We start from the raw sequence: 13,460 nt of genomic DNA on the forward strand, positions 1-13,460 counted from the left end.
GTGAGGCGAAAGGCATGCTTTTGTGAGCCTGATAGCTTCTGCTATTTAAGCATGTCCTTTCCTTGATTTGTTAGGGTCTGAATGCTATTTTCCATTTTTTAATGGTGAGATAATTTGAGATTATGATGACTGTTCTCCATAGATCCTGCACTGACTGCCAGAGAATGTCCTAGATTTAGACCAGTCTATTCCTTTTTCAAAGTACTTAAGATACTTGTATATCTGCAATCTGTGTTTTCATTTGTTAAATCACTTTATTCTTTTGAGCACAGAAACAAACTTTAATGCAGCATATTCTCCGATGTGACTATGAGGCTTGCAGACAGTACCTGATGAATCTTGAGCAAGCAGTTGTCTTGGATCAGAATCCACAAGTGCTGCAGACGTTCCTTGGCCACAGATGTGATGGAAACCGCAATATTCTGCATGCTTGTGTGTCTGTATGCTTTCCAACTAGCAACAAAGAAACAAAAGAGGAAGAGGGTGAGCTCAAACAATGTCATGAAAATAACTTGAAAATAATTTTTTAATGCATTTTCAAGAACTTTGTAAATACAGACTGCATTCTTCAGATATGAGTATCTTAATATTTAGCACCTAAAATGTGTCCTAACCTTTCAAAGGTGCTGGGACAACTTTTTTCTTTCTTTTTTTTTCCTTTCCTTTTTTTTTTCTTTTTTAAACTGTCACAAGAGTTTATAGGAATTTGATACTTATCAATACTAGGCTATCTTTATTGATTGCAAGAGACAAACTTTTCACATCCACATGTTAATTCTAGATGAAAGCAAGTATTTTTCCCCTCTTTATGTCAATAATAGTTTTTAACAGAATATTTAATATTTTTCAAGGGTTCTAGTTAATGCTTCCATTAAGAGATGTTTACTTGCAATATATATTGAGAAATGTGAACGAATAACTAGTTAAGCCAGGCAGAGACACCATTTAAAATGTCTGTTAAATACTATTATGTGAAAAGTATGTTAACAGAACATCAAGGTTGCTAAGTCAGGCACTCAAAAATTAGGAAATACCAGAATTAAGTTTACCCATGTACTATACATGGGTATGCGTTGTGATATGGTCTTTAATTACACCGTCATACTATTTTTTTCACAGGACTACCTCATTCAGTGCACAAGATGGACGGTGCTCACCGAATGGGTAGCTATTCAATATTTCTTTTTATCCTCATCATTCAGTGTGTGGCCCCATTCCTTACTTACTGCACACCATACACACCCTGCAATGAATAATGAATAAACTTCCTTGTTGGATTTTGTATGATGCTGTCGTTGAATTTTAGTCATTTGTAGATCTAACTGTTCCTCATCCCTATTTATAAAATGAGGATAATGCTACAACTTGCTCATCTCTTGAGGGTATTGTAGTTTGAAGTTTTTATGTATTCAAAAGTATTAGCTTATTTTGAGAGTTCTGTTTGAGAAGTCTAGTTCTGTTTGAGAAGTCTAGTGTCTAATCTCTGTTTTGAGTGGATGTTTTTTGAAACACTTTATTCCGGAGCTGAGTTAATAGTAACTTTAGTTGTTCTGTGAATGTCAACCATTTCTGTGAGTCAGGTACTTGTTTAGTGTCCAAAAATGAGTAAAATGTCTCATGATCATCTGTAAAAGCTTGTTTCACAAAGTTGTGTGCTGTTAGATGTGACAGAAATAGAATTCAGTTCTCCCAAGTGATGTTTAGTAGCATTAAACACAAGACAGTGTTTTCCCCCTCTCCCTTCCAGGCTCTTGCAGCATTGCTATGCACCTTACAACTGTTGTAGCAAATGAGGCACAAACGGCTTGCTCATCATACAACCCTTCATCTTTAGCGTGTCGTCCATCCTGTGCACTGATTGAGGCAGGGGTCTTGTTGAAGAAAAAAAACAAAAAACAAACCCCAACAAACAAAATCCAACCAACCATGTAATTGAAAATTATGTTTTACTATAAGCGCATGAGGAAGCTGACATAAGGATGCATGGGCAAACTTAATCTGACTTTTTCTAATTTGAGTGCTTGTCTTTGCAACCTTGACATTCTTTGAGTAGCTTCATTTGGATGTAATTTATCTTTTCAAAATCAAAAAAACAGAAAAAATTGAAAAATGTGAACCTGATAGACTCTTAACACCCCTCTGCCTCTCTCTTTCCCCTCACAAAAGCTGTTTTTAAAAGGGGATTCATATCCTTAGATTCCAAGCACGTTCACCTTCCACTGAAACTGCTAGCAATTGATAGGAGGATAAACTTATTTTCTATGCATCATCTGGAGGGCAGTGGTGACTAATATTACTGTCTGTAAGTTAAACTGCAAAGAAGATCAATTTTAGGATTAATAGGTTCAATTCAAGACTCTAGATATGATGTTCCTTAAAAATTATAAACCCTACTACCCCTTCTCACCTAGTGCCTGCCTGAGATCCTTCATTCTTCATGTGACTTCCTCCTCAAATGCCAGAAGGGGAATATTGAGGATATGGATAAATCTTTTTTTGCTTTGAGATCCTGTTCCTAGTTTCATCATAGCTCACCTGGAGTTGGATAAAGAAATTGCAGAAAAATTGGGCCCAAACATGCAAAGCTAGAGAAGGGTTGCTTTGTTGTTCTGTGGTTTTTGATACTTGCTCAGTGTAGGCAGTAGAAAGGATCTTTGAGAAGACAGATTCAAAAGACATGTCTAAAGCAACTTAAATTGTTAGAATTCCGATATTAAATTTTAGTATCTTTACTGAATGTCTATAAAACTGAGTTTTTTCTGAAGACTTAGGGCAGATTTCATAAGGCAGCAAAACAGCTAATTACACTTAAACTCAGGGCATTTGCTGTTGATGGATTTTCAAAAATGAATGCTAGCTTTATCATAAACAGAATAGATAAAATTCAGTTAGTTTACATAAATGATAGGTGAAATATCTCTGAAAAGAACTGTTTTATATATACATGCATACATATATGTATGTATGCATAGTTTGAGGGGTCATTCTCAAGGGTTTCTATTTTGAGGACTATTTATGAGTCCAGATGTGATGAATTATTCCTAAATGAAACTTTGGCATCAAAGTTTTTCTTAATTTTTCAGAAGCAGAGCGCTCTGAAAGGAATACATTTGCTGAGAGGCTGTCAGCTGTTGAAGCTATTGCAAATGCAATCTCAGTTGTGTCAAGTAATGGTCCGGGAAATCGGGCAGGGTCATCAAGCAGCAGAAGGTAAACTGACTAACTTTTTCTGTCTGCTCGTTTCAGTATTATTTACCAAATTCTCTTAATTCTTTCCTTCAGTCAGTTTAAGAATAGGTTCTATTGCCAGTTCAAAATCAGATTTCATATCTTCAAGTACCAGACAGAGGCCTCAGCGGTGGGTGGGGGCGTGTTTTGAGCCTCTTCTGGCATGGCCACCGACAATGGGATGTTTCTGAATTACTTTGGTTTTCTAGGGTGGATGAGGTTCCTTCCTCAGGCGAAAGCGGAAATACTTCTCTGTAAGGGTGAGGAGTGGGTGGGGGGGAGGAAATTTGATGGTAAGTTCTGCTGTTGAACTTGGGTGGTTTTCATGTCAACAGAACTTAAAGGCATCTGTACTGAGTTCTTGTCAGTTCAGTGCTCTCTGAATGAGAATATTGTTTAATTCTTGAACTTAGCTCTGTAGTTGAAGCAATTCATGTGAAATATCTTTGTCCTTTCTAAGCTACAGTTTTCATCCCAATGATCTTTTTGATACAGGAGATAAGGGTTGAGGTTTCCCTGCTATGTCCTCTAGGAGGCCTGACTGTTATTTACGAGCAAGTGCACTTAAACAACCAAAACCCCAGAACACACCTTTGAGTTTATACCTCTTTGCTGGTATCACATGGAGCTCTTCTGCTTCTATGTTAGTCTTACCACCTTTCCCTCCAGTATGATGATAAAGAATTTCTTAGCATTGTTTTATGACCATCCTCAATAAAGCAGTTCTTTCATGTTGCATACCTTTAAACAAATTAGTCATTTCAATGCTAAATTTTTCAGGTCCCTTTCTATTTCTTCATAAAATTCTCTTTTTGAAGTTAAATTTAAACAACAACAACAAATCCCTTTGTGTGAGTTTAACTCCCCTGGCAACAAGTTTGAGGTATATAGTTTTGGTAATGCCCATCAGCTGCTACTTCTTGCCAAAGGGTATGCTGGAGTGACTAGGGAAAGACTGAGGAGGAGGAATAGTAGATGTGTACTGGGCTCAAATATGCCTTGATTCACTGTTAGCTGACTGTTCTTCAAAGGCTAGTGTATTCTGTTGTGACAAAATGGAATGAAAAATACCTCCTTGCTTGTTCTTCTCTATGCTGAAGAGAGTGGGAAATAAATTTGGTTTCCTTTTTCAGTGTGTAACTTTGCTTTAGTATTCTGTCTAATTATAAATGAAAATTAAATAGTATTTCTGCCTCATTTTTGTTAATCAGTTTGAGATTAAGAGAAATGATGAGAAGATCCTTGAGAGCTGCTGGATTGGGTAGACATGAAGCTAGTGCTTCATCAAGTGATCACCAGGATCCAGTTTCTCCTCCAATAGCTCCTCCCAGCTGGGTTCCAGATCCTCCTGCCATGGATCCAGGTAAGTCTGCTATTGTATCAAACTAGACTGTAAAATTACTTAAAGTATCACAGTACTTAACAAAGGTACCAATGATTTTTTAAGGTAAATTGTTAAGATTTCAGCATGAGACTAAAATATTTAATGTTACTGAGCCAGTGAGACTTGCTTAAGAGTTGACTGAAGACTCACTTTCTGGATTTAGAAGCGCTTTTACCTTTCTAATGCTGTTGCCAGTCTTCTGCAAAGTATGTTTTGTAATCCTGGTTACACTGATGTTAGTCTAGGAATGAGGTAGTTTGTAGGAAAGGGTACCAATTAAATATTTGCAGAAAACATGCAGGGTGTTAGACACTGCAGAAAGAGCATGTTGTTAGGGATGTTTTTATGTATTGATGTACATCCTGCTGTTCTGTTTACTGAAAGATGGTGACATTGATTTTATCCTGGCCCCCGCTGTGGGATCTCTTACCACAGCAGCGACTGGCACCAGCCAAGGACCTAGCACCTCCACTATACCAGGTGAGAACACACTGCTTGCATGATTATGCTTCAGAAGGAAAAGTGATCTCAAAAGTTATCTTTGCTTATATGGACTTTTTGCGTATGCAAACACTTCTTTCCAAATGAAGAGATTGGACTGAAACAGAATTTTACAAGTGTACAGAAAGTGCATAAAGCTGTATGCTGTATTTTTCTTAAAACCTATTTTTACCTATGACATATATGTGAAAATAGAACAATCATTATGAAATTGGGCTTAATCCCTGTATTTCAGAATGAAATTTGGAACTGAAACTTAAAATACTTGAGTGAAGTGATGCTGAAACTAGCAAAGCCATGAAAAGTCAAGATACCAATTAATCACTCCCTTCAGTTTATTAAAAGCAAAATTATTTGCTTTTAATAAATGCTCATTTTGGAGAAAACTGTTTATATATATATTTTTTTTTCTTACTACAGGTCCTTCTACTGAACCATCTGTAGTGGAATCAAAGGATCGGAAGGCAAATGCTCATTTCATACTGAAATTACTATGTGATAGTGTTGTTTTACAACCCTACCTTCGAGAATTGCTGTCAGCCAAGTAAGGGTTTTCAAATGAATTCTCCCTGTCCTTTATAATGTTTTATCACCTGAAATTTATCTCATAAAAACCTTTTTTTAAAAAAAAAAGTTACTTAAAGGCATATTATTTATAGTGGAGAATTTTAAATGTTGACTACTGGTTATGTTTGTGTCCTGCCATCCTTTAAAGTAGGTGTATTTCACAGAAATAAAGAGTGCTTATTCACTCTGTTTTTTCTCTTTGCACAAGGCTGACAGTGTCGCAGCAATGTTCTGATGTATTTGTTTCCTACTTTTCCTATTGTAACAAAAATCAGTGTTCTGTTTTTTTTTTTTCTTTTTTTTTTTCCTTTTACCTCCTAGGGATGCAAGAGGCATGACGCCGTTTATGTCAGCAGTTAGTGGCAGGGCATATCCTGCTGCAATTACAATTCTAGAAACTGCGCAGAAAATTGCTAAAGGTAAATAAATTTCAATATTTATTAGTGTATTATTTCCTTCTAAAGTTTGACATTAGAATATATATAAATAATATTATTAATTATACTTCTTATATGTGGAATTATGTGTGCCTGAGCAATTGTTGATGGTGGTAAACACTTCTTCCAGAACAGGGTCTACTGCTGCATGTTCTGGAACTCCTACTATTATCCAGTATCTTTCTGTTGTGTAGCGCGTATATATATAAAGATGGAGTTCTGTAATTATTATTGCTTTTGTGTACTTCATAATCTTCTAAGCATTCCATTGCTTTACAAACATCAGTGGATTATCTTGAAAGTTCTTTCTTTGAATTAAAAAATAGGACCTGACAAAACAATCTGCAGAGCTAGATCCTGTTCCTGTAAAGACTTTTTTGTGAACACCTATTTTATGACTATTGAAATTTTATTGCATAAGGGAAATATGTGAAGTTGAACTTGAGGAGAAACTTGACCAAATTAGAATGGTGGTATGACAAGATCTGTAGGACTGTATGTATTCTTTATAAGAATATTGCCTGTAAATTATTTTTAGTCTTTCCAAATGGTGATCCCTTGAACTGATTAGAATAACAGTGATTTTATAGCTAAGGAAGAGCTGCTGATTGTACTTCACAGTCATGAATTTGAAGCTGCTTCCATAAGAAATAACGGTAATGTGGCAAGCAGAAAACTTTCATTAAAAGAATATGAAGAACACTTTATAAAACCCCATACAGAACTATAAGTTTGAATAATGAGAAACTTCAGTCAAGGGTGGGCTCTGTGTGGGATCCTTCCCCCTTTCCTTTTTTTTTTTTTTTTTTTTTTTTTTTTTTTTTAAATAAACACTAGTGTTCTGTTCCTCTTTTAGCTGAAGCAACTTCAAGTGAAAAAGAAGATGATGTGTTTATGGGAATGGTTTGTCCTTCTGGTACAAATCCAGATGATTCTCCTTTGTATGTTTTGTGTTGTAATGATACATGCAGTTTTACGTGGACTGGTGCAGAACATATTAATCAAGTAAGGGGTGTAGTTTTTTTCCCCTGTGTAAAATATTAGTCTACTAATCTAGTTTTTAAATGATTAAAGTTGTAATATCTTAATGATTGTAACTTTTAATAGTCTGGGATAGTTACTACTTTCCTCAATTGCTTTTAACTCTTGAAGCTGACTATGATATCAAAATGTTACTACTAATAGCTGGGGGGTTTCTGTCTTGCTAGCTTTGACAAAAATTTTGATGGAGAGGAATATTCTGTATTTTTAAAGACTTAACTAACAACAAAATTTCACCCTCTAAATTTGATTTATTTCGAAGTGAATCCATCAGTTTGAACAGGTGAAATTTTATTGTAACTCTAAATGTTGTGAGATAGCATATGCTGCAGGGAGAAAACTGTGGTATCTTTGGTAAAACTGCTTTTTTCATTTAAGGATATATTTGAGTGCCGAACATGTGGCTTACTGGAATCTCTTTGTTGCTGCACGGAATGTGCAAGGGTTTGCCACAAAGGACATGACTGCAAGTAAGTATCTTGTTCTGTTTCTTAAAAAAAAAATTAATCCTTTGGTGTTTCATTTGTTTACTGATGGCTAATAACTTTCTTTTCATTAAATTCTTCAGATAGTAGAGAACGAAAGATTAATAAAATATTTCAGATATGTCAATTTCATTTCCTTCTGATCTGTGAGATTTATTTTGTAGGTCAGGATTGAAGGTGAGAGTAATATGAAGCAATCTTGTACTTCTTTCTTTGGAGAGTTAGAGTATATGAATAAGGTGGTCTGTAATACCCTCAGTGTTTAATGAATAAACACTATTTTGAAAAATATATAGTTAAATAATACCATGATTTCATTTTGGATACCTCTAAAAGTTTGATGCCGATGAACCCTGATGACAGGTCATTTTTGTAAAGTTTCAGAAAGAAGTGTAGCATATTCACCTCCAAGATCAACTATAATAGATGGAGAAGTGAACTAACAACCAAATGTACAGTTAAGATGTTTCTGCCCAACGTGGCCAAAGCTTTGAAACTGCAGATGTTTTGTACCTGTTACGGGGTATAACTGATGCTGCAATAGTATCCTAGCTGTAATAAGCTAACAAATTAAATTATAAATATGTTCCTGGCATCATAAGAATTACTGAGATTTTATTGCATGAGGAAAAAATTTTCAATTTAACTTTCTTGTCTGGAGGCTATTTTGGGGAGAAACCAACAGTCTTTTGAGATTTATTAAGACACTATGAAAAGCTCTACAGTGAAACTACCTTCATAAAATCAGTTGTAGAAATAGAGTAGAAAATGCCAAGTGTAGCCACTTAAAATGTCTGTTTTAAGCTAGGTTTTGGTGCCTTTAAAAACTCTAGTAGAAATCTTAATTTTACACAAACACCTTCAGCCTGTTTATAACATACTTGGTTTGTACTTGAACAGTGTTGCAACTTACTTTTTATGTATATTGTAGGCTCAAACGAACATCCCCGACAGCCTACTGTGATTGCTGGGAAAAGTGCAAGTGTAAAACACTAATTGCAGGACAAAAATCTGCTCGCCTTGATCTACTTTATCGACTGCTTACCACAACAAATCTTGTTACTATGCCAAATAGCAGGTAAATTAATCTTTTCAATGACTAAGGCAACATGATGTTTATGATTTTAAAATACATGGTATATTATGTCACCATTAATCAATTTCTGTATTATAGGGGAGAACATCTTCTGCTGTTTTTAGTACAGACAGTTGCCAGGCAAACAGTGGAACACTGCCAGTACAGACCACCTAGAATTAGGGAAGATCGTAATCGTAAAACTGCAAATCCTGAAGGTAGGAGCTGTTTCACTGGTACAAATGGGCAAATTCTGTGTTTCTGTATCTCTTTCTCATTTTTTGTTTTTTATTTGTTTCTTTAGATTCTGATATGCCTGATCATGATTTAGAACCTCCTCGATTTGCCCAGCTTGCTTTGGAACGTGTTTTGCAAGACTGGAATGCACTGAAGTCTATGATCATGTTTGGCTCCCAGGAAAATAAAGACCCGTGTGTATTTACAAATACTTGTTAATGTAAAGTTTGATCTGACATTTGAGACCTACTCACTTAAATAAACGTTATCCTTTTCTTTTTGTTTTTTCCAAGTCTTAGTGCAAGCAGTAGGATAGGTCATCTTTTGCCTGAAGAACAAGTTTACCTTAATCAGCAAAGTGGAACTATTCGCTTGGACTGTTTCACACACTGCCTTATTGTCAAGTGTACAGCAGATATTTTGGTAAGCACTCTTAGTCATGTTTAAATACGTTTCTGAATAATGTGACGTTAAAATGTATATTGGGTGGTACATTTAAGAGACCAATTTCAAATTAACTTTTTTATTATTATTATACTGTTAAGGCAATGATCTGCCTTTGACTCTTGCTTGTTTCAAGCTTATAAATTACATACCCTTATTGTGTTGTAATCACCTCTTTCAATAGCTTTTAGATACTTTGCTGGGTACTTTGGTAAAGGAGTTGCAAAACAAATACACACCAGGACGTCGAGAAGAAGCTATTGCTGTTACAATGAGATTCCTGCGTTCTGTGGCAAGAGTGTTTGTCATTCTTAGTGTGGAAATGGCTTCCTCAAAAAAGAAAAAGTAAGTGTGTGCTTTGGGGGGTGTTTTGTTTTGCTTTTAGTTCTTTCTATAAATGAGTTGATGCTAATCTGTAATAGGCAGAACCATTTGAATGCTGTGGGCAGCATTGTGTGAAAAGCATATAGCTTAAGATTGGACAGTAGCTGCTAATATCACATGCAACTTTTTAAATAGTGTTTGTTAAGCTTACCTTCTTTTAAAGTAGCATAATGAACTTTTCTGTTTAAAAATTACAAGGTTTGCGGGAAGTAGGGCTTTTTACATATTTATCAAAATTTTAGGGTTTTTTTGTCAATGATAGATTTAGATAGACAGTTTTAGTCTTAAATTATTGAACAATTCATGTTTTTAACTGACTTTTTAAATAACTGTGCAGACTGCACAACTACAAACCCCCACATAGACGCATGCATGCATACATGTATATATTATTTATTATATGTATGTATTAATGAAGAATTTTGGAGAAACTTTAGTTATATCAAAGTGTGTTGTTTTTTCCTTTCTTTTTTTTCTTTTTTCTTTTTTTTTTTTTTTTTTTTTTTTTTTTTTTTTTTTTTTTTTTGGAAGAGAAGATATATTTGACCTTTCTTTTTCCTTCTTTCCCTGCCCTTCCTTCCAGCAATTTTATTCCACAGCCAATTGGAAAATGTAAGCGTGTGTTCCAGGCATTATTGCCCTATGCTGTCGAAGAGTTGTGCAATGTAGCAGAATCTCTAATTATTCCAGTCAGGATGGGAATTGCACGTCCTACAGCACCCTTTACTCTTGCTAGCACTAGTATAGATGCCATGCAGGGAAGTGAAGAACTGTTTTCAGTAGAGCCTCTACCACCTAGGCCGTCATCTGACCAGTCTAGCAGGTAAATTTCACTATATGTTCTGTTCTACTGAGCCTTGTTAAAGTTGGAGGTTTTGTTTTTTTCTGTTAGCTTTTTATTTATCTGCCAACCATTCTGGAAATGCTTTCCTACTGACAGAATTATGGAATAATTAAGATTGATCTGGACCTTCAGAGGTCATCAGATCCAGTCCCACTCCTCAATTGCATCTGGTTGCTCATGACCTTGTTTGTTTGAGTTCTGAATCTCTCCAGGCCTGAAAATTCCACAAGGCTTTGGGGTGACTTTCTGATATTTGGCCACCCTCAAGAAAAAAAATCTTGGAAAAATTTTTTTTTTTCATTTATCTAATGAGAGGTTCTAATTTATGTCCATTTCCTCTTGCCTTTCTCTTTTGGGGCTATTTCTCAGAAGTATACAGTGAACGTTTTTGCCAGCAGTAATATAAGTGATCTGCTCTCTGGAAATGCTTACACAGGAAGCGTGGAGTATCTTTACAGGCTTTGAGAAAATTTCAGATTTTAGGTAGTCTAGTTCTGCTGTGTGATCATTTCAACTTAGCTTTGCTGTCACTGGATTATTACCCCTTCCCACTCTCCCATCTAGGAAGAAGTTGATCCTAATTTCTTGATAAACCTGGCAGAATCTTTTAGTTCTTCTAACCCTTTCAGCATGTGTTTAGATTTTCTTTGGAAAAGGAATTTGAACACTTGCTTCCTGAACATGCTTTTCTCTTTATAACAAGTGTGTGTGGTTTTTTTTTTTTTTTTTTTTTTTTTTTAAGTTCCAGTCAGTCTCAGTCATCCTACATCATAAGGAATCCTCAGCAAAGACGTATCAGCCAGTCACAGCCGGTTCGTGGCAGGGATGAAGAACAAGACGATATAGTTTCAGCAGATGTGGAAGAGGTCAGCTTTCTTAATTTTTCTCAGTATGGCATGTAATGCCACAGCACATTACAGCGCATTAGCACGTGCTTTCACATCTGAAGCAGCAGGTCATGCATCAAGGACTTCAGTTCACCAAAGATGTTGAGACTATTCCCTATAGCACTGTAGTACTTCATAAAGTCTGACTGTGCCGTACGCGTTCTGTTGTATAATCAACGTAGTTTTATCTTTCTGTAGTTTGGGACAGTATTTAACAATATTTAATCATTTCAGTATTACTAAATGCCTTAAGTTTGACAGAATTGGAATTTGATTTAGAATACTGATAAACACATCTCATCTGTTTTGCATATAATCTTACATTATATTCCTGTTAAAACACTTTTTAACAATTTTTCAGCATATGTTTGCTATTATGTGGGTTCCACTAGAGAACAAGAGGGTCTTTTACCAGAAGGATGATTCTTCAATATCTAGAAACTGATCTTAAGTTTTTAGTCAACCTTAGCATTAAAGTCTAATGTCATAGATTTTCTGGTATTTGTGACCCTGGATTTTTTCGTAATGCTATGGATTGTAAAATGAAATTACATAAAATCCTATACCTCAGCTGCTCTCTCTGAATACGTACAACTACTGCAGCTAAAAGTTGATTTTTCTATCAATAGATAGATTTATTTTTTCCGATTTCATAATTCTTAAAGCAAATCTTATGTTGGGTTTTTGGAAATACAGAAATATGGAAGATACAGTATCATAAACCTATAATGCTGTTTCTAGGTTGAGGTAGTTGAGGGGGTAGCTGGTGAAGAGGATCATCATGATGAACAAGAAGAACATGGTGAAGAAAATGCTGAAGCAGAAGGACAGCACGATGAGCATGATGAAGATGGTATGTGTATTTTGTAATGATCCTTTAATGATTTTATCTTAAAATCAGGAAATCAGACATGGCAAGAGATGGCAGTGTTAAAATGGCAGTATTAAAATGCCTAAAGAATGAGATAAAAACTGTTTTATTGTATAATATAAGTCATGCAAATTACTGATAGGATGAACAAGCTGTGCAGTAGAAACAATAGGGATCTTCAGAGGTAAACTAGTGGTAATGATTTAGGATACCTGCATAAGCAAAGAGAACTGAAGGCCATAGGGCTGCACATCTTAGAAAAGAGATGAGTAAAATTATGGATAATAGTAGGCAGGCACAAACTCTTTTTTTTTTTTTTTTTTTTTTTCCCTCTGTGCACAAGGAGAAAATATTAAGGTACCAAAGAATAAAAACCAGATGTTAACATCTGTTTTGTTAACAATATCTGTTTTGTCTTTGGTATTTGCTATTTTAAAATGTTGTTGACATGCATTATTTGAAGGATATGGAAATAAACCTAGGTCTTGTATGGTTAATGTTATAGTAGTAGTTATGGTATAAATATGTTCTCAAAAGGAATCTGAGCCATTGATTGGTCTGACAACTAAAATACATATACTGTTAAATTGTAGATGAACTTTCTGATGGACAGAATTAATCCGTTATGTGTAAGAGTTTTTGCCATCAGTGACTTACCTGGTATTTGTCACTTTGGGATCAAATGGCTCAAAGTTATGATAAAAAATTTTACCTTCTGCTCTTTTTAACTATGCATCATGTTTCCAGTCAACCCATTCTCAGTACAGTGTTAATTCATTTTCTGATTATTTGAAACATTAATTCTCAAAACTTAAGCCTGAATAGAAACTGTATTTTTTTTAATTAGGTTTTTCTGTTTTTTAAGTTTTCAGATATTCCTTGGTTAGTCATTTGAAATAGTTAAATGTTAATTGTCCTAATATACGTACACAAAGAAAGTGAAGGAGTCTTTTGGCTTGAGTGGCTAATTGTGAATTCATAAAGTCTTATTTTTCAATATGTCTTATTTTTCGGTGTTTCTGTTGAATGTACATGTGTAGTACAGAGTGAGATGGCATTGAGGTTCTTGATGTTT

At 35.1% G+C, this 13,460-nt stretch overlaps 1 protein-coding gene across 1 annotated transcript in view; it reads left to right on the plus strand.

The window, feature by feature from the left end:
- The window catches only part of UBR5 (ubiquitin protein ligase E3 component n-recognin 5), a 90,012-nt gene that overhangs the window by 53,256 nt on the left and 23,296 nt on the right, over nt 1-13,460 (plus strand). Inside the window, exons 21-36 of the mRNA XM_062570451.1 lie at nt 273-483; nt 3,084-3,210; nt 4,440-4,591; nt 4,997-5,092; nt 5,534-5,657; nt 6,002-6,099; nt 6,974-7,122; nt 7,537-7,628; nt 8,575-8,721; nt 8,818-8,936; nt 9,023-9,149; nt 9,249-9,378; nt 9,584-9,744; nt 10,367-10,606; nt 11,370-11,493; nt 12,256-12,367. Of these exons, the coding sequence (XP_062426435.1) occupies nt 273-483; nt 3,084-3,210; nt 4,440-4,591; nt 4,997-5,092; nt 5,534-5,657; nt 6,002-6,099; nt 6,974-7,122; nt 7,537-7,628; nt 8,575-8,721; nt 8,818-8,936; nt 9,023-9,149; nt 9,249-9,378; nt 9,584-9,744; nt 10,367-10,606; nt 11,370-11,493; nt 12,256-12,367 (2,209 nt within the window). The remainder of the gene's footprint in view (nt 1-272; nt 484-3,083; nt 3,211-4,439; nt 4,592-4,996; nt 5,093-5,533; nt 5,658-6,001; nt 6,100-6,973; nt 7,123-7,536; nt 7,629-8,574; nt 8,722-8,817; nt 8,937-9,022; nt 9,150-9,248; nt 9,379-9,583; nt 9,745-10,366; nt 10,607-11,369; nt 11,494-12,255; nt 12,368-13,460) is intronic.

The sequence above is a fragment of the Rhea pennata genome, chromosome 2 (genome assembly GCF_028389875.1).
Source record: "Rhea pennata isolate bPtePen1 chromosome 2, bPtePen1.pri, whole genome shotgun sequence".
Classification (NCBI taxonomy): Eukaryota; Metazoa; Chordata; class Aves; order Rheiformes; family Rheidae; genus Rhea; species Rhea pennata.